Below are 22,616 nucleotides of genomic sequence, written 5' to 3' on the forward strand. Positions count from 1 at the left end.
TCAAGTTTATGCGTTAGAGCTGAAAACAATCTTTCTGCCTACTTCATATTATTTTCACTGTTCTGATTGGTTGTTTACTGATTCCCAAATCTACACTGTATTTCTTAGTCGTCTTGTGACTAGCTCTAGAAATTTTATTTTCTGTTTTTTTTTGCAGGCCTCTAGCTGTGCCAATGGAGAAGAAAGCAATCTGCTCTCATTGTTGAAAGTGTTGGAGATGAATTAATATGATCTAATGAAACATAATTCAAAGTCCTATTTAATAAATTAGTCCTTCTTGTATTCAATAATTCATGCATGCAAAACACTTTATTATCTAGGAATTACTTCTTGCAATGGAACTATCAGCAAACTAAAATTTACCCCTAAGTCCTACCTAACAGATTTACCTGTAAATAAATTTTTATACTCTAGACAAAGGCCTATGTTTTATACATTCAGCCTGAACAAAAACTACTAGTGTAAATACTGCATAATACCATTTTTCAGAGAATGCTGATCCTTGCTTCCTATTAATATAAAAAAATGACTTTTTATAATGGTGTTGAACTGGTTTTTAAAAAAAATACTAACCAGATCTTTCACTAGACTATACCAAGTGAAGAAAGCCAATAAAAACTATGTGAACTATTATTTCATAGTAGCATGGGACAGAAAAGTATTGCTTCTCCTTGATGTGATAGATGTTACCTTTGGATATTTTATGAATGCTAGATGGCTCAGCAGTTAAGAATACTGCCTGCTCTTCCAAAGGTCCTGAGTTCAATTCCCCCACATGGTGACTCACAACCCTCTGTAATGAGATCTGGTGCCCTCTTGAGGAAGAGACCTGGTCAGTCATTCTCATCAACTTAGACCACGAAACCCATTATGGACAAGTTCAGCAGAACATATATGGGCTGCCCATGCATGCGTTAGCATTGCCAGAGCATAAATTTCATTCAGTTCATTTCATTCTAGACAACCCTTTGGATGGCTTTGTAAATTTCAGGTGTATTCACTGACTAGTGTCCACTGTCTATCCTGAAGGAGACTCACTGAGAAAATTCAACAGTAACCCAGATCCAATTCTCATACAAATAACGACATAACATTATAAAAATCCTAACAGTCTTGGCATCTTGGTAATGACTGAAGTGTGATAAATAACAACTGGTATTCTATGAATGTTTAGGTGTTATGAAAAAAAATCTATCCTTCCAATGTACAAATATTGGAAGGCACCTCTCTGTCAAGATTTCCAAACTAAATCAGTGTACAAAGTGTCCGTAAGTTTTATGCCATCTCCATTGTCTATTTTCCCTTCTGCAGTGATACTGAGGGAAGTGGCACATGCCTGTAAATATGATGCAGGAAGCTATGACAAGGCAAGCCTGACTATCTCGCAGTAAAACCTCTTCTCTCTCAAAAGAAAGTTTTTCATTATTTAAATATGCCCAGTGAACTTAGGCAAACTCAGTCAGGTTTGACCTGTTACAGTATAAAGTACCAGACAGTACCTAGGAAAACTGTGTAATAGGTAGGTAGGGTTTGTTATTGTTGTTGTTGTTGTTTTTCAGTTTACAGAACTGCATTAGCCCATTTTGATAAAAATGAAATTTAATAAAATATTACATTATTTACTTGTTTGTTTATTGTTATATCATATGATCCATGGTGCCACATCCTACCCTGCAGTCACCCTCAAGAAGCCTCTAAGGCTGTCCCTGTCTGCTCTTCTCAGTCTAGCTGCTCTTGTTAACTGGGCTGCAGGGTCTGGATGCTGCTAGGTACTCCATTTTCTGCCTTCTGATCAGCTGAGGGAATGAAAGAGGGGAGAAGTAACCATAAGACCTACCATGGATGTAACCATGATAGGTTTGGATTTGACTTCCTGGCATTTTCTAACTAGCACAGGCAAGAAAGATGCCTTCTTCTCTTTGTTCATCATCCTTGAAAAAGCAAGCCTACAGAGCCCAAGAACTGTACTTTAGAAAACAGCAAATCAAATCCTGACTGATCAGACAATGAAACCATGACTTTAATCCCAACACTCAGGAGGCAGAGGCAGGCGGATCTCTGAGTTTTGGGTCAGCCTGGTCTACAGAGTGAGTTTTAGAACAGCCAGGGCTACACAGAGAAACCTTGTCTCAAGTGGGGGGAGGGAAGAATAGTGAGACCAACATGAGAAGTCTAATTATATACCTGCACTTTCCAACTCTGTAAGGGTCACTTTTCAATTGTGATAGTTCAGTCTTCCTCCATATCAGTTACTGCTGAACTGGATCATCCTATTAATACATGAAAACACTGGAAACTTCATATCCTTTAAAATACAGTAACTTTAAAAAGCTTTTTCTTCACAGGAATGTGTGAGTGTGAATGGCAGAGGCGAGAAGGGGGCGGGGCTGGGTTCCTTGGAGCTGGAGTTACAGGGGTTGTGACACATCCAGCTAGGGCATTTCAAGCCCACAAAGTAACTTTCTTCATCTCGCGTCTGCCTTCTGGTGTCAGAGCCTCGTTCTCTATGCCTCCCTCAGGAAGTCAACAGTATTGACTGTCTTCGCTTCTTGTTTAATCCACCCCATTCACGTTTACTTGGCCACCAGCATGAAACCTGTGTCTCTATAAAGAGCACTAATGGCCTCTACGTCAGTCCAACCTTAAGAAGCCTGCTGTCCTGTGGTTTGAACCTCTCTGGATTCTGTACCCATTCTTAAAGCATGTTCTTCCAGAGGTTTCTAGACCCTCACATTCTGTGGCTTTCTTTCTCTTTAGACACTTCTCAGTGTTCTCTCTCAACTCTTACTGTTTCTTGACCTCAAAGCCCTTAGTCCGCCACCTCACTGCATCATTAGAAACCACTCAATCAGTATTTTTTCTTTTCATTATTAACCTCCGCCCAGAAGGACATTTTTCCTAATCATTCAAATCCTCCCAAATTGTAACACCACAGAAACACAAAACCTTTATTCTCATTCTCATTCTGCATCATTTTATCCAGAATCCAATTCCACAGTAAATACTGCCAGTCATTCTTTTATATTTGAAAACAACTGACCCCCTGACACCTTGTCCTCACTAGATCATCACCTCTGCTTAAGAGCCTCAACAGAAGCTCCCATGTTCTGCTCTTGACTCCATATCCACACAGCAACTATAATAATCTTTCCAAAAGAATGACAAAAATACTTTGTCCAAACTTCTAGACAGGACTGGAAAGATGGCTTACCATTAAAGCACTTGCTTTGTAAGTAAGATAACCCCAGAACCCAAGGAAATGTCGGGGAAAGTGCGTCTACCTCCCTGTAATTTCAGTCTCAGAAGGCCAAGATGGGGAATCCCCAGAGCGAGCCGGCTAGCAAGACTACAGACATCAGCTAGCTTCACCTCTGATTCAGAGACCATGCCTCAAAGAATAAAGTGGAAGAACAAGTGAGAAAAATTTCCACCATCAACCTCAAGCTTTTATGTGCATGGGCAGTCCACACACCACACCAACACACACCACACACACAGAGCCTATATTATTTAATAAATAATAGCTATATTATTTAAACAGCTCTTGCCCTCCCTGATCACTGGCTATTTTGTTACCCTGTCACAGTTTTATCACATAACTGTACCAGCAGTTGCATGATTGTAAATGTACCTATTCGCACATAGATATTCAAATGTGTTCATTCTCTCCCTGAAATTATTGATTCCATGAGGGCAGGATATCTACTTTATTAATATCTATTCCCAATGTCTAGAATAATGCATGCCTCACAGAAATAACTAATTATTGGTAACTGACTGAATGAAGGAAGTGAATCTCACTTTTGACCCTTTCAATGAAGGAAACTATTAATGATCAAGTTTCCTTAACAAAAAGTATTCATTACTTTAAGTCTCCATGTGAAAACAGAAAAAAGAAAGAAAATGAAAAAAAGAAAGGAAGAACGTGGAGGAGGAGGAGGAAGAAGAGAGGAGAGAAGGAAGAGGAGAGGAGGAGAAGAGGAAGAGGAAGAAGAGGAAGAGGAGGAGGAGAGGAGAGGAGAAGAAGGAGGAGGAAGAGGAGGAGGAGGAAGAGGAGGAGGAGGAGGAAGAGGAGGAGGAGGAAGAGGAGGAGGAGGAGGAAGAGAGGAAGGAGGAGGAAGAGGAGAGGAGGAGGAGGAAGAGGAGGAGGAGAAGGAGGAAGAGGAGGAGGAGGAGGAAGAGGAGGAGGAGGAAGAGGAAGAGGAGGAGGTGGAGGAGGAGGAAGAGGAAGAGGAGGAGGAGAAGCAAACTTACTAAAATAAAGTGTTCAGATTTTAAAGTTCTACAGCAAAAAGAGAAAGAAGGAAAATATACTAACTATATTGCAATTTCAAACCAGTCAATGAAGTGCTGTAATTTAGAAAAAGTGTTGTGCAAGAGAAAGATGCCATAAAACTTTGGGGGAAGTGAATGGGAAAGGGGGGGGGGGGAAGAGAAGAGGGGAGCTTGGTCTCTGGGGATAGGAGTAACAGAAGAGACGAGAGGAGGAGAAGAGGGGAGGAGAGGAAAGAAAAAGAGACAGAAACACAAACAGATGGAGACAAAGAAAGAGAGATTGATGGGAGGTGGGCAGGGCCCTTTTAAAAGAGAATATGCACAGGAGGTGCTCTTAGTGGCTACAGCTAAGGGTGTACACCCCAAAGTCAGGCCAGTATAGATGCCTGAATACTACCCTGAAGCATGGCTAACAATCAGTTATGCACAGGAATTAGCATTTAGTTCTGTGATGAAATCAGCCTCCAGTGTTAAACATTATACAAGTTTTCTTAGAAGCTAAAGAGATTACATTTGGTGGGGGGAACATTTCTAAAAATTATTCAAAGAATCTAGACCTAGCCTTAAAATAGACTAACTTAACTACTCTCTTTCAAAGTTTTCAATTACACTTCAAAAAGAGAATTTAGTCTAATGTCACAGTCAAATCCATGCAATTAAGCATGCCTCTTAAAAACAGGACTATCGGAATTCAGAAACTACCACAGCAGACAACTCTTCACCTATCTCACACTCCCTGTGGAATGTGCTTACCTTTGCTAAGGCACAGGCTCTAAATCAGTGGAATACAGCCTGGTACAATATACAGAAACCTATTCTTCTTCACTGTGGGAGAAGCTTAGAGCTGCACTATCCATTAATTCTACCGACAAAATATTTGGTATTGGTTAAAACATGTAACAGACTGATGCTAGCATTTTATCCAAGGCTTACAATATGTATAATTGAGAAAACTCAACAAATGCATAATCTTGGCGTTTTGTTGTTGTTGTATTGTGTAGGGTAAGATATTTCTTGGACCTTTCTCCTCCTCACCTCCTTTCTCCTACTATCTCCAATGTCTTCCAAAAAGTTAAGGTCATTGCTTAACGAGGATTGTTGTTCTAATCTCCAATGAACAATGAATTCGAAGCAAAGATTTGAAAATGGTGAGCAGGCCTAGAGTCACTTTTTTTTTCCTTTTTGATTTTTTCAAGACAGGGTTTCCTCTTGTGTCACATCCTGACTGTCCTGGAACTCATTTTGTAGATCAGGTGGTGCCTCACACTCACAGAGATCCGCCTGCCTCTGCCTCCCATGTGCTGGGATTAAAGGCGTGCACCACCCACCGCCCAGGGACTATCTCTTAGATAAGGGTTAATCACCATTCCTACTTATCTCACTCTCTTTGATGGTGTTTTCTTATGACAAAATACCTAACATAGAAGTTACTATCTTTACCCTGTATTACGAGTATAAATCAAGCAGAGTTAAGTCCATTTTATTGTGCTGTTATCACCCAAAATCCAATTTTAGAAACTTTCATCCTGTGAAACTGAAATTAGTATGTGTCAATTATGTATAATTTCCCTACTCTCACTTCTACCAATTCTTCTATCATTTGTGATTTTTGACTACTCTAAGTATTTCACATATCCAAAATCTATTAATATTTATTTTGCATTGTTAGGCATATTTATTTCACTTAGAATTGTATCATCAAGAAACCATCCATATTGGACATATTGTCAGAATTTTCTTACTTAAAGGCTTGAATAAATTAATTCACTGAATTATATTTTATGCGTTTATCCATTCATGTGTCAATGTTTACATATGAATCTTCTTTTGTAGGTTTGCATGCATTACATATGTGGGTCCACTACCATACCAATGCCTAAATCAATTTCTTCAAAGTTAATGATTTGCTCCTTACAAATCTAAGATTTTTGGTTTGGATTTTTTTATACAGTATTTCTTTACATCCAACTATAATACTAACCACTTTTTTGGTCTTTCCCTATCTCCCACTATAGGGAGAGAGAGAGAGGAGAAAAGAAATTTTTCACAAAGATTCATGCAGTATAAAGAAAATAAAGATTGTATGTTATCACTGAGCCAGAAATCAAAAGGAAGCTGAGTTAAGAACATGTTGAAAATACACATGAGATCCTTAATGATAGCTACATACAAGTAAACAAAAACATAATTAGTCACAAGGCTTACATGATAAACACAAAATCCATGCTGGAGTAACTGGGACTCTTAAAGAGAACTTTGTAACATGGTACACTATCCTGTCAATGTCTACAGCTACTTCCTGGAAACATTCCCCTCTCTAAATATGGATGGCACCATCCTTTCTGTACTTTTGGTTGTAGGCCATATCCTTCATGGGCTAAGCTATGTTTCCAGCCCACCTTCCCTTTTTGATTTGCCTTGTGTCCATCTTAAGGCCACTACTTATTTCATTAGTCAGACCTTGCATGCCTGCCAGTATTTCCTAAGGCTGCCTCTCCTTCCCTTTCTTTCAATGAACTGCCAATTCCTATGTCACCCTCAACCCCCGACACCACACACACACACACACACACACACACACACACACACACACACACACACAATGGCTCTAGGGATTACTAAGGGCATTCCATATGAGATGAGATGCTTTACTACTGATATATCCAGCTTCTTTGTGCTTTTCATTTTGAGATCGGGTATTAGTAAATTGAACTTATTCTGTGGCCCACACAGACCTTGAATTTGTGATCCTCCAGCCTGAGCCTTTGTGTGCTGGCAATAAACAGAGGTACACTTCCTCAATTCCTGACTTTTAACTACCACACAGTTCTGTTAAGTGATAAGTCTATTATGTTGAGCACTCTAAAGGCAATAAGATAACATTTAACTTACTGCATAATAACAAAAAAGAGTTGATGGTGGAAAGTAAAACTGAACTTCTTTCAAGAGGTATTGACAATTCTTCATTTTGTCAAACTAATCCAGATTCTTTAATTGCATTACTGATAAATGCAGTGAATATCTAATGAAGAAAGACTTTGAAATCTAAAGTATCTAATGGTCCATTAGTTTTAATATTGTATTAGTCATGATGCAGCAAAGAGAAAGAAGGGCCTTTTGGCCAGTAAAAACTTGATCTTTATGAAATGGAACTAAATGAAAAAGGTATATAGACACGTAAGTAAGTGTGTGTGTGTGTGTGTGTGTGTGTGTGTGTGTGTGTGTGTGTGTACTATGTAATTTACCCCATTTCTATAGCATTTTTTTCTAAAACTATGTCTTTTATAATGCAATATGCATTTTGGAATAATAAAAATGTAAAAATTTTCAGAATGAGACAATGAGATCACATAGAAGTTGAAAAACTTGGCTAATACTCTCAAATTTTTCATTACATTTCCTTATATTATGTTGATTATAGTTGATTTTAAAGATACTAATAGTCAGCTGAATTGGGAGAGGACTCAAGTGTAATTGGAAAGAAAATGCTTTCTTAAGTATATTTGGAGAGAACACTATTGTTTTTTATTGTCTTATTTAAAAATTATAATATTTATTCCATGTAAGTAGAATTTAATATAGTGAATTTCTGATGGCGTAAATCACAAACAATCCTACACCAGTTTGGAATTATGATTAATAGAATGGTTATTTATTTAAAGGGGGAAAAACTTACAGATCACCGTCCCAGACAACAGCCCTCTGCGCAATCAGGAAGGGAGCCTAGTCGTCAGGAAGTGGCCGCATTTTTTAAAAAGAGAGACCACGCCCCAATGGGCTGGTATCTCAGCGGCTATTGGCTGAAGGAGCAGAAGGAGCTCCCGCAACAAATTTCTGTCAATAACACATATCTGCACATCAGAACTATATTCGCAGTCCTAGCCAGGCATGGTGACACACACCTTTAATCCCAGCACTTGAAAGGCAGAGGCAGGCAGATCTCTGTGAGTTCAAAGCCAGTCCAGTCAACAGAGCTAGTTCCAGGACAGGCTCTAAAACTACAGAAAAAGCTTTCTCAACGGGGGAGGGGGGAGGGAGGGAGGGAGGAGGGAGGGAGGGAGGGAGGGAGGGGGGAGGAGGGAGGGGGAGGAGGGAGGGGGAGAGGAGGGAGGGAGGGAGGAGGGAGGGAGGGAGGGAGGGAGGGAGGGAGGGAGGGAGGGAGGGAGGGAGGGAGGGAGGGAGGGAGAACAAAGTAAAACAAAAACAAAGCAAAAAAAAATAAAAGATTATACTCACAGTCCCTCCTACCTATCCCCTTTCCAAACCAAGGACTGATAAGACAAAATTCAACACATATCCATATGCAACTGATTCCCAACTGCTGGGGAAATGGAAAAAAAAAGCAAACAAAAATATGATACTCAAAAACTGCTGTTTTCTAAGTAATCCGTCACCAACAGTGAAACGGACAATCCTCATTTTTACCTTCTGCAAAGGGTTCTCTTACTGCTCTGCAAGCCTCACATTTATGAATGCAGAAAAATGTAGGCCCACTCAAGCATAAAGAACTAGAGTAAGGACAAGTCACAAACAATCAGAAAATAACATTTCTTGACTGCATAAGTCTTCATGCAATGAAGACTCACACAGACCCCGCCTCTGGTGTTTCGTTTTTTTGTTTTTGTTTTGTTGTTTTGAGGCAGGGTTTCTCTGTGTAACAGTCTGGCAGTCCTAGAACTTGCTTTGTAGACCAGGCTAGCCTTGAACTCACTGAGATCTGCCTGCCTCTGCCTCCTGAGTGCTGAGATTAAAGGCACGCACCACCACCACCTGGCCTTCATTCTATGAATTTTATACCAGAAAACTTGTTGTATAAGAAGTATGAGCCTCAAAACACATTTACTTCATGTACTACAAAACGATAAAAATGGTCAACTTTCCAGAGTAGAGATGTGACAGTAGGTCTCTGTACCTTCTGAGAGGGGTCTCTATAACTCATTAGAGACTACAATTGCATCAGTTATGTATATTTTACAAGCTAAAAAGGTATTTAGTCTGGCAAGTGTCCCAAACTCTAATGTCATGAAGTAAAAGAAGGCATGTCAAGAGAAATAGAAAATATAAAAATAATAAATCAGAACAAGCCTGACAGAAAGTTCTGTAATGAAGAAACACAAGAACTAATGCTAACACAGCATGGTGATCAAGGCAGATCAAAGTTAGGCATGGTGTCACACACCTGTAATCCCAGTGCTTGGGAGGTGCAGCAGTGGAACTGAGAACCCAAGGCCAGCCTGGGCTACATAGTGACAGTTTGTCTAAATACAGAAATATAAGAAACTTATTATTGAGAGTTCTCTGAATTCAGAATTTTATGATAAAAAGAAAATTATGATTATAAAAGAATAAAGGATACATGTTACACAATATATAAGGTTTTGTATTATTTGTTTTGTTTGTTTTGGTTTGATTTTAATCTAAACTCTCAGTCATAATCCAACCCTGGAAGCTGTGATCCTCTGACCCAGTCCTCTGAGTCTTGGCTCCCCATATCCAGCACACACAAATGTTCACCTGGTATGTACAGTGATTATGAAATAAATGTTCTACTTTTCTAGCAAAACCTATATTGATCCCCCTAAATGTTGGTTGACAGAATGAATCGGAAAATCTTTGTGTCACCTTTCTTTACACAGAAGCAGCTTTGAATATTAAGAACCTTTTGTTAGCAGTACAGATAAATGATGGCATTATCAATCCTGAAACTAGACTCCATCTCAGGGAACAGGGCTTCCTTGTCTAAGGTGCTTTCAGTGAGCAACGGAAACCCAAACTTATATTGAAGCTGACAACAGCTTCTAAAACTAACAGCATTGCACACAGGATCAAAAATATTAAACCTTGATCTGTTAAGCAGTATTAGCTAGACATCTTATTAAGAACTGTATTTCTTTAAATATGCTGTATTTAATTACTAATAGGCTCAGAACTATTCATCCAGCAGAAACGTCAGTAAAGGGTGACAAGTAAATGTCACCCTACTCACCTTACTTAACCTCTGCTGGCAGGCCTATTCCTATCTATCCACAGTTCCTTTCATATGCTCTCAACAGGCAACTGTAGAACAACCCTTAAGTACCTATCAGTAGGTCTTCTCCTCTAACAGGCCCACAGATAGGTATAGGTCAAGAATAAAGAAGCATTCTTCATCAGAGTATCTTAGTCGGGGGGACAATGACTTGCCTCCCTAATAAGCACTTACAAAATACTCCCACTGTGAGCTAGTTTAATGGACTCAAAGCCAGTATGTTTAATCATGAGAAACAAGCAAGCAAGCAACCAAACAAACAAACAGAAACCACATAAAGAAAACCCTCCAAATACCCTCTAAACACGGGGGCAAAGTTTCCAAGTCCTCCTGTAATAACGTTTGTAGAATCCATGATGACCCACTCTTCCCAATCAAACCCACATTTTATCCACACAATGGTAATAATCTTCTTGTCTGGGTGAGTAAGTCTTTCTACAAATTTCTGTCTATTACAAGGCTTTCTTGGGAGCTTCAATAATGTCTAATATTTAGAGGTGATAACAAAAATGTTACATGAACTGCTGTATATAACATACACAGTAAACCCTGCTACTCTTAAGTGTGATGCCATCCTCCAGAATACCTTTATCTTTGCTACTGAGACCACATACAAACCAACAGCTTCCTTTCGACAATAATTTTTGGGTTCATTGGCACTGGTATAAAGGCAGAATCTTAGCGTGACACTCCATTGTTTAACTCACTATGGTCACATTTTCCTCACAGAAACAACAGAAACAGGTATCTAATGAGCATTTGTTTGGAGCTCAGCAATGCTTGAAGCACTTTAGCTCTGATTATGAACAACCTTCTGCCTTCTAGATGTAGTTGACAGTATTCACCCATACTATAGAACAAAGGACAGAAATAAATATTTGGTGACCTATCACATACAGTAAAAGAAATTATATGTCTGGCTAATAAATGGTGCTTATTCAAAGAATTTAACACTAAATGTGCCATTTTAAAAGACTTGTTTGCTCATGTTAAATGTGCTAACCTGTATATCCCTGCCTTTTTTATTTCTTTTTTTTTTTTTTTTTTTTTTGGTTTTTCGAGACAGGGTTTCCCTGTAGTTTCTAGAGCCTGTCCTGGAACTAGCTCTTGTAGACCAGGCTGGCCTCGAACTCAGAGATCCGCCTGCCTCTGCCTCCCGAGTGCTGGGATTAAAGGCGTGCGCCACCACCGCCCGGCCTGCCTTTTTTATTTCTAAGAAAATGTATACCTTCCACAGTACTGATTCATCCCCTAGAATAAATCCATCCATATTACTAAACTCCTATTTCACCACCATTAAAGTAGTATATAACCAAGCATTCTTACATCGCTATCTGGCTTTTCATCTGTGTTTATGAAAAATGTTAACACTCCTTTAAGAAATGGCTTGACATTTCCTTGGATCCTACTAGGAATTGCCTTGCATACTGCAAATAGACAAAGTACTCTGTTGCTGGATACCACAAAAATGCTAGGGGATCTCCAAGTTTTATGTTTTGAGTAGCTCTGACAATAATGCCAAACAGTATCTACTCAGTCCATCTATGTTTTCCAATTCAGTCTCTATGTAAAAATCAACAGTGAAGAACTAGAAAAGGATAGTAGCTTTTATCAGTATTTAGAAATTCACCCACACTAGCACACCCAGAAGAAAAACCTTCGCATAAAAAGGTTCAATGCAGAATAATAATTTATAATGAGCCTTATTTTTAAGAATTCAAGGTCCATGGCCAAGAATTTTTTACTTTTATGTAACGCTTACAAAAAATTGCTGTCGAAAACTGAAAGAAAATACCCAAGATCATTTTTTGTGTTTAAGTTTATTTTTTAAAGATTTATTTATTAATCATGTATACAATATTTTGTCTGCATGTATGCTGCAGGCCAGAAGAGGGCACCAGTCTCATTACAGATGGTTGTGAGCCACCATGTGGTTGCTGGGAATTGAACTCAGGACCTCTAGAAGAGCAGTCAGTGTTCTTAACCTCTGAGCCATCTCTCCAGCCCCCGTTTAAGTTTATTTACACTAGAAAATAACAATTATAAAATGCCTAAATGTCTCCACTTTCAGAATTAAGGATAATTTAAGTTGCTTTAAGCTAGACTTTTCAAAATTTTTACATATCTTTTCTACTTATTAAAATCCTTTAAGCTGGGTGGTGGTGCATGCCTTTAATTGCAGCACTCAGGAGACAGAGGCAGGTGGCTCTCTGTGAGGTCGAGGCCAGCCTGGTCTATAGAGCAAGTTCCATGACAGGCTTCAAAGCTAAACAGAGAAACCCTGTCTCAAAAAAAAAAAAATAATCATAGCTCAACATGTGAGTTTATACAGAAATACTACAGAGATAGCACTTGCTAAGAGACCATTTGGTGTATCAGAAAACATTTCATTTACATTATAGAAGATTCACATTCTATAAGTGAGCCACTTATTACTTTTAAATTTTTTAATTTTATATGAACAGGTGTTTGGCCTTCATGAATGTCTGTGCATTAGATGTGTTTCTGAGGTATTTTCAGAGGCCAGAAAAAGGTACTGGATCCCCAAGAACTGGAATTATGGATCGTTTTGAGCTGTGGGCACTGGGAATCAACCTGTGACCTCTAGAAGAGCAGCCAGTGAATGCTCTTAACTACTGAGCCATCTCTCTAGCCCTGTGAGTCATCTCTTAAATTATATCACTTGGAAGCCCATATACTTTCAGTAGCATGCTACCTTTATTTCTAACTTTAAAAAATATTCAAGTATAATTAAGGATGGACCCACTCGTGGTATACTTTATAATTTTCCTTTTATTTTTAGTTTTGCTTTTCACTTTTTTATTCTTTACCAATTCTGTATGTACACAGAATATCTTGATCCTATCCACCCCCAACTGCCCTTCTCACATAACCTGCCTTCCTTTCCAAGACCTACTAGTCAATTTCCATGGTCAATTCCAAATATCACCTCTGCAAATAATCCTACTAATGAGCTAGTTACTCCCATCTTTGAACCAGCTCCATCCATACTCTAGCCTTAATTGTACTGTTGGACCTATCACCTTATACTATAATCTCTCTCTCTCCCTCCCTCCCTCCCTCCCTCCCTCCCTCCCTCCCTCCCTCCCTCCCTCCCTCCCTCTCTCTCTCTCCTCAGTAATTTGCTTGGAATAGCCTGGACCCATGTCTGATTTAACTTTAATCCCCAGAATATCCAGTGCTATACCCTGCTTGGCACAAAATACATGATAACCCATATAACATGTATTATCTTATGTATCACTGGTAATTAGAGATGTGTCACTACATTATGCCATGAGGTACTTTCAAACAAGTTAACATTTCATTTGTAGTATCAAAATAAACAAAACATATCCATTCCCCAACAACACACCAAGCTGTGATCCCCTTTCTCTTTTGCTAACCTGGCCACTACCACCTCTGACATTGATGTCTTTCAGCTCTCTGTGATTTGCCTTTCTCTTTCATTTTAGGCAACCTCAACCCAACTTAACAAGGTAGTCCCTTTAACCAAGCTGTATTCACTTATTATTTCTAATGTACAATGCCCAGCTCTACCTGACTCTTTAATAACTGTGAGTAGAGAGACTCAACCCCATCTCTGTAAACTTATTAGTGAGGTCATATTGCCTGTATCCTCCACATACCATTTCCTTTCTCCCTCCTTCTGGGCATGTGTGCTAGCAGGAAGCAGGAACTTGACAACCACTCTTAGGCCTTTACCCCTAAGCAAATGAGGTGAGAGATCAGACAAGCAATTTGGACTTAAAAGTAAAGTATCCTTCTATCACATATAAAATAAGGAGGGAAGGGTAGAAGTGAAAGCATAAGAGAAAAAGAAGATTAATGGCCTATTTACCTTGGAAAAGTCTTAAACTACAAGAAAACAAACCAGAAACATTCTCACAGATCATAAAAGATCTACTCAAAACAAAGTCACTAGATGGGCAGCAAGAAGACTTTTGAGGACAGAGTCTTCCTCATAGAGAGATTTATTAATAAACACAACAGGCTCTTCTCTATAAGCCTTATCTTGTGGGTAAGGAGCAGGTGTCATGAAAAAGTAATTCTGAAATACTTTAGAACACAGTAAGTGACGGGAAAAACACGATATGAAGGATCATGTGTATCAGGAAACCAAAAAGGAAAAAAAATAGACCCCATTGGGAGACTAGCCCTTAATAAGGACTTTAAGGAAGGAGATACGGGAGCTAGGTGGAAGAACATCTGTATCTGCACACTGAAATGGGAAATAGCCAGTCTCATGAGCATGGAGTGGGAAATGAAAAAGACAGACAAGCGCAAAGAGGGGACAGTGACTGCAACATGGGTTGGGTGCAGACCACAGCTTACAGTACTTTGTGAAGATTCTTGTTGCCTTTTTACTCTGAGTCACTTTATGGTGTTGATTTAAGTAAGTTACTCTGCTAGGTGAACAATTGGCACAGGACACAGCTATAATGAAATTCCCACCACAAAATCTTTCCTTTGGCATATTTCATATTGTAGACCTCTATTGGGAAGCCTTTAAAGGCTGTCCGTTTATAAAAGCCAAGGCTACAAGCCTACAACAATCCACATAAGTAAAATAAGTAAGAAATACAGACAAAGGCATTTTTGACATCTCCTTTTTGCCTTGAAAATATTTTCCCCCAAGAAAAAAGGTTCCCTATGTGATGACTGGCCATGCAGAGTGTGTAACCTGGCAGACTCCATCTGAGTGAGATAGCCTTTCCTCCAGAGAGTCCCTAGCCAGTTCTCCAGTCACACGCCCTCTTTTGTATTTTGCCTTTTCTAGATGTTATAACTGATAATCAGCTAGTAATTCATTTATGTTTCTATAAAAGTATGTTCAGCTTCTTAGTTTCATTATTCAAACTTTTAGAGAAAAATATATGTCATACACAACTGTTTGGCATTTGTAAAACAGGAATACTAGAAAAGGGATAGTTTGGTTAACTGACACTGGAAAACAAAATAAACTCAATGAATTTAAATTGCTTAAATTTTAGCACCTTCCTAGCATTAGTGTCTAAGCCTAGAAACTTTAGCTTTCTGTGCTGTACAAAATTATTGTTCACAAAGTAGCTGGACAACTTAGAAACAGAAAAGGAACAAAATACAAATTACTAAATTTTATCCTGCAACTTTAGGAATCTTTCATCTATAGTTTTACTTCTTTGTAGTTTCAGTTACCAACATTTCATCTCAGTGACAAAAATACTGATAGAAAATTCCAGAAACCAACAACCCATTAAGTGTTAAATGAGTGTTCTAAGTAGTATAAAAAATAGTGTGTTTTTCTGTCAGAAACATTAATTATTCCTTTGTCTAGAGTATCCGCACTGTATATGCTACCTGCTCTGTGACAGCTTAAAAAAGGCCACATCAAGAACTTTTATTTATAATACATTGTTATTTATTACAATACACTGTTCTACTGTGTTACTTATTGTTGCTATTAATCTCTTACTGTGCCTAACTTATGAATTATACTTCACTGAAGAAACAGCACGCGTAGGATGTTTCCTCTGGAGGTCTTTCACAGCCTTAATGCACAAGGTAGACTACAGCATTAGCAGGGTTCACAGAGGACTTCAGGAAAAGCTTAGAATTCCTGGGCTCCTGAAGAATTAAGGCATTATTCACAACTAAAAAGAAAACTTTAGTTTCCTTTTTTCTTTCATTTGATAAAAAATTTATAATACCATTTAATAGCTCACACAATTTGCTCAAACAGACATTATCTTGCTCAGTCCAGTATAGGATATCAAATTATCTAAAAATAGCCTGTAACCTAATGGATCAAAGAAAAGTTTTAATGTAAATATTCTCATAGAAATATGATCATATGATTGCATTAAAATATATGCAATTAGTAGGGCTACCAGTGCCAAGGAGGGCAGAAACAGACAAGCTGAGACTTCGGACCATTGCACAGTCTTACCTTCTGATGTTTTCCACTGTTTCCACAAATCCTCAACAGTTATGTGCTTATCTTCTCTGTGCAGATGACTATGTTTATTTGTAGCATCTTTATATTTCATATCTTCTCTGATAAACTATGAAAGAGAAAATAGTAAGTTAAACATATGTAAAAGCCTTTAGTCCCGAGAAACTAAAAACAAAACAACAAAAATATGTGTGACTTTTTCAGATATCAACCATGACACTGTTGATATTTTATTTTTTAAGATTTATTTATTTATTCTGTATACAGTGTTCTGCCTGCATGTATGTTTGCAGGCCAGAAGAGGGTACCAGATCTCAGAATCTAAAATATAGAAAATCTAAGTCTCCAAGGACTTCAACCCCAAAAGTAAAGTTCTTATTTTTATATATTATTAGTATTATTCTTCTTAGACATGACAAAATTTTGGTTTGAATAGAATAAGCCTATACTAAACTACTTAACAGTTATTAATATTAGGCAAATCATGTACTTTTCCAAGCTTCAATGCTCAGATTTTAGGATCAACACCATCATTCAAAGTGACCTCAACAGATTAGTTAGAGACATCTTACTTATGCTGCTCTATTATAGTTACAGGGACTGCGAGTGGCTACTTAGTAGCCTTTGTAGAAGTAATCAGATAATGCTTTCAAAGCATCTGAGCAAAATGTGACAAATGTGTTAGCTGTATAAACCATTATTAAGAGACTGGATATTAAAAATCGGGTGCTACATCAATAGCTTGAAAAGCACTGATTTAAAAAATTCACCTTAGATTATTTTTCTTCTGTTGTTACAACTAGTGTCTTATTTTACTTTCTTTTTGTAAAGTATAGTAAAGTTAAAGTGGCTTTCCTGGCTATCTTCATGTCACCCTTACTGATATCTTTAGACTCTAGTAAAATACTTGGGGGAAGTGGGATTACTACACCTAAGATGCTTAGAAACTGCTCATCTTGGAAGAGGTCCAAGAGCTAAAGAGAAAATTGAGGCTGAAAACTATGATGATACACTGAGTAGAGGAAGTCAGTCTTGGAAACAGTCCAGTCAGCTGAAACAAAGAGCAACTGTTCCATTTGTGGGATAACATCAAAAAGAATGTCCCAAGAAATTCTCTTCCCTGTGTGAGTGCTAATAACTGACAAGGACAGTTCTATGGCTTCAGAAATAAACTAATTTCCATATGGATGAGATGTGATAGTTAATATTGAGAAAATTTAGGTGAGTTTATGGATATATATTAAACATGTGCTTAATAAACCAAAGGGAGATGGGGTGATAGAGCACTGGTGATATAGAGGGAAAGGGCAAACAATGGACAGGAAGGTTTAATGACAAAGAGGGACAGAAGGGTAAGACATGGAGGAGACAGGGAGAATGATGACAACACTAAGAATGTTTGAAGTCATATGGAAGCCTACTATTTTATAAGCTTTGTATGTATTTTTTCACATAGAGAATTCAACTAGAGTTCCCCTAAACAAGATAAAAATATTCTTCCAAAAAGCCATAGGTTGCCAAATAAAAATCTTAGTTCCAAGTGTAGGATACCTCTCCTAGAGTTGTTTGGGGTGTGCCAGAAACTCCCAAAACAAAAAAATAATCATCCTTAAGAAAGCTAAGCAAGGCTAGGTGGTAGTGGCTCACACCTTTAATCTCAGTACTCCAGAGGCAGAGGCAAGCAGACTTCTGAGTTGGAGGCCAGCCTGGTCTACAGAGATAATTCCAGAACAGCCAGGGCTACACAGAGAAACCCTGTCTCAAAACAAACAAACAGCTAAGTAAAAACTAAATACATGGAAAAGAATTATCTAGAATTATCTAAAATAGTGTTCATTAAAAAAAATAATAATCCACCCTGCAGCAGGGGCAATACCTAGGTGTCCTGTGCTGCCACTGGGGCCACGGTGTCAGCTGGACCTGAGCTGTGGCCATGGATCACTTCTGGATCCATGGCCCTACCACAGCCATGGTCTTTGTTGATGTTCATGGCTCATGTTGCTGGCAAAGGCCACAAGAATCTCAGGGTTCTGGGATGCCACCTGTGACCATGTTGGGGCCTAAGGGATAAGCTGCTGGTAGAGCCATGCCAATCTGAGTGGTCTGCACTATAACCTGGGGCTATGGTGTCTTCCCTGCCAAGCTGCTGCTGAGGACCATGTCTGGGTCCGTGGTCCTACCAGAGCCAACATCTGCATCAATGCCCCTGGCTTCCCACTGAAGCCTGGGTATATGCCCAGGGTCTGGGCCACCACATGAGACCAGGATGGTACCCAAGGGTCATGCTGCTGCCAGAGCCATACAGATTTGGATGGCCTGCACTACCACCTGGAGGTCATGGTGATGTACAGGTTGTGGTCAGGGGCCATGTTTGGGTCCGTGGTCCTAACACAGCCAGAATCAGTGTTGATATTCATGGTTCCTGCTACCATCAAGGGTCATGCAACTACCTCACCATGAATCCCCCACTTCCGAGTCTGGGCTACCACCTGGGCCTATGTTGGAGCCCAGAGATAACACTGCTGTTGGGCCCATGTCAATCTGAGAGGCCTATGCTTCCACCAAGGGAAATGGTGCCATCTTGGCCAAAGCTGCTGCTGCTGGTCACATCTAGGTCCATGGTCCTGCTGCAGCTGAGGTCCGTGTTGATGTCTGTTGCCCATCTTACCACAGGGACCTATAAACCATAAATTGAACCATGGGTGGAAGTACTAGGGCCTGGCTGAGCTGGTCCTACATCTCACTGGCCTGAGAAGAGACACCCCCAACTCAAGGAAGAGCTGACCCACCCCTTGCCCTGGAATAAATAGCCTGGCACTAGAGAGCTTCCCCCTCCATTTGGGAAAGCTGGCCCCACCACTTCATCTGAGAGCGGTGGTCCAGTTGACTAACCAACTCAGCTACAACCCAAGCACACATTCAGTGCTCTGAGTTGGCATTTCCACAACATCTACCCCATCCATGACCTGCTGGAGCTTGTGAAGGGAATGGCCCTGTGGAACCATAGCTGCAGGATCTCCATGACTCAGAACAAAAGCAAAATATTCAAGAGGAGTTTTGGTGAGGGTTTAGTACTGATGGTGTACCAGAAGTCAGAAGTCTTGAACCTGACTAATAACAAATTACACAATGAGCATTTGGAAGTAAAGCTGTGTAGACAAAAGGGGATATCGTGTGATACACCAAAGCTCCCAATGCCAGCCACTAAGACCAGTAGAGGCGATATAGAGGCAGGAAAGATGGAGGAGTGACCTGTTTTGTTGTTTTGGTTTTTGTTTCTTTAATTAATAGTTTTAATTATTTATTTTTATTTTATTATTTCTTTTTAAGTATTCCTTTGGGAGGGAGACACTACAAGGGTAAAGGGCAGATATGGAAGGACTGGGAAATGAGTGGGATGGGGTGTATAGTGTGAAATTCCCAAAGAATCAATTAAAAAAGTGATTAAAAACGACCAAAAGATAATAAAACTTGTAACAAATGACTCAAAAGCACTCTACACCTTATAGATCTTTGTCACTCTTACCAGAACATGAGTATGAAAACAGAAATATTCATTTTCTATAGAAACAAAGTCAGAAAATGTTTAAGTGAACTAAACCTGCATATGAAAGTCTACCTGATTCCATCAACTCTCTTCTCTATCTTAAACAATACACAATCCTCTCTGCTCAGAATTCTCTAAAGCTTTACAGAAAACTACTAATTTGATAAAGAAGGCCAACCAGAGGAATTTTGAAAAGTCATAAATAATTAAAAATACAAAAACAAAAGATAACTATTTTTTAACTTATTCAAATCTATGAGTCAAGAAATACAAAATTCAATTAAGGAAACAGAGCATCCCTGGCAGAGATGCCCAATCACCTACAAACCTACTCTAAGAAATCCTAAGTTGGCAGCACTAACGAAGGACTGTTCTGTGAATAACTGGTTATTGAGTATGCTTTGCAGAGAGAATCACACAGATGATTCTACTAAGTAAACTCTTCTAGTACCACTATAAAGAAAATAGGTTGTTTTACATATCTACCTGAAGGACATCATGTCATACACTCATTACAGTTTTTGCAGCTATAATATACATCTGGTATTTGTACCTTTTTTGAGTCTACTGTAATAAAACCTAATATATATCACTAAAACTATTATTTGGATGCTCTATTTAGTTGAAGTTCCTCCCTGTAGGAACTAATAAATTAATAAACACCCATTTATATACTCAGTTAATAAAAATACCCAGTCGCTCCTCCACTCTATCACTCACTTCCACAGCTACTTGATAGCTCACTAAAAAAACAAAAAATAAAAACTATACCAGGATGATGGAATTTTTTCTCATTAAAAAAAAAACTATAATTAAAATAATGAAAACCCATGCTTCTTGGCCATGACTCTGGATCTTCAAGGAGATAAACACACTGGTTTTGAAAGTACCATATTACGGGCAGTAACAGTGGACCAGGTGCTAAGGGAAACAGATACAACCAATAAACATGCAAAGACCAAATAATGACATCAGCCGAGTTAATTACAGAGACGAAGGCTCAATGACTTCCTACTTTCACTTCCTGTACTACACATGTCTTAAATCTTACTTCCATTATACAAATCTGGATCCTCTTGAAGCCTCAATCCCGAGAGACATGACTTATTACTACAGTTAAGCACTCAGACTCTGAAATCTGATAGACGTTCAAAATCTGACTCTATCACTGTCAGACATTTGCAGGCTACTTAACTTCTCTTTAGGCTCCTATTATTGTTCCATATAAGGAGGGAAATAAAACTACCTATCACATATGGTTATAAAGGTAAATTTAAAATGTATACACACTGTGCATAGAACAGTATTTTGCAGACACAAGTAAATAAATATTAGTAAAATATGAATAAATGCCAGGCATGATATTGTATAACCAATGCATTCAGGAGGCTAATGAAAGAGAATCATGACTTTGAGCCCAGTCTGGGCTATAAGCTAAACTCTTTATCAAGAAAAAGCATGGATAAGTGACTTTCATCTTGACTGTATATGTAAGTTCTGAGGGACTACTGGATGTTTATAAAAAGCATGACTCCTAATATTACAGAGACTCACTTCAGATATTTAATCCAAAATATTTAAGACTCAGATGTGGAAGAAAATGACACCCTCTTCACTGACGATGGAAGCAGAGACAACTTCACAAAGCACACTTGTTATCAAAATAACGCAGTGTCCAAGGTCTGCGAAGTGAGTCACTAAAAGCAGACGGGCTCCTTAAAACAACTGCAGGGCCTTCCTGCCTTGAAAATAAAATGAAGAGCTTAGCATAGGAGAAAAAATATACAGCAAAAATTATTACTGCCATGCCCACTTTATTTTATTAATTTGTGTGTACATTCATGGCACATTCATGAATGTGGAGTTTCAGAGTAAAACTCGAAGGAGTTTCTCCTTCTGATGGAGGACTCTCAGTGGTTAATAATGAAACTGCCTTGGCTTTTTGATAAGGCAGGATTTAGATGGGTGGAGTAGACAGAACAGAATGCTGGGAAGAAGGGAAGTTAGTCTGACGCCATGCCTCTCCTCTCTGAGATAGTCGCCATGAAGCCAGCCACCAGGTCAGACATGCTGAATCTTTCCCGGTAAGCCACCACCTTGTGGTGCTACACAGATTATTAGAAATGGGTTAAGCAAGATGTAAGAGGCTGAAACTAATGGGCCAGGCAGTGTTTAAAAGAATACAGTTTCCACATAATTATTTCGGGTAAAGCTAGCCGGGTGGCAGAAAGAAGCAGCCCGCTGCTCCTTCCTTCTACATCCTTCCACCATCTGAGTTCTAGGCTCAAACAAGTCATCAGCTTAGCAGCCTTACCTGCTTAGTGCCTTTCCCTGCTGAGCCGTCTCACCAGCCATATTCTCGCTTTTAAAGATAAAACACAAGCACCTGCAACCAAGTCCAATGACCTGATTTTAATACCCAGAAACTGCAAGGAATGAGGAAAAACCAAACTCTCTAATTTGTCCTATGACCTCCATAGGTATCCTGTGGTACACATGTGCCCCACCCTACACAATCAATCAAACAATCAATAAATATAATCTACAAATATGAAACACAAATTGGAGTTATGTTTTCACATAACTAGTAATAAATTATTTAATTATTTAATATCTGAAATACAATGTCTTCAGTTCCTATGTTCAGATGTTTAAACACAACGCTAACAAAAACTTGAAAATCATTTGCAGTTTATACTTTAACACAAGTATAACTTTACTCCAAACACTATAAACTATAAGTCCCTGGTGCTATGTTTACCAATTTAGAACACTTATCCCTCATTCCCTGAACTACCAAAAATCAAAAC

General features: G+C 38.8%; 1 protein-coding gene across 1 annotated transcript in view; it reads right to left on the reverse strand.

Moving 5' to 3' along the window:
- The window catches only part of Stim2 (stromal interaction molecule 2), a 134,405-nt gene that overhangs the window by 33,262 nt on the left and 78,527 nt on the right, over nt 1-22,616 (reverse strand). The window contains 1 exon segment of the mRNA XM_038348798.2: nt 16,254-16,368. Coding sequence (XP_038204726.1) covers nt 16,254-16,368 — 115 coding nt within the window.

This window comes from Arvicola amphibius, chromosome 1 (assembly GCF_903992535.2).
Source record: "Arvicola amphibius chromosome 1, mArvAmp1.2, whole genome shotgun sequence".
In the NCBI taxonomy this organism is placed as follows: domain Eukaryota; kingdom Metazoa; phylum Chordata; class Mammalia; order Rodentia; family Cricetidae; genus Arvicola; species Arvicola amphibius.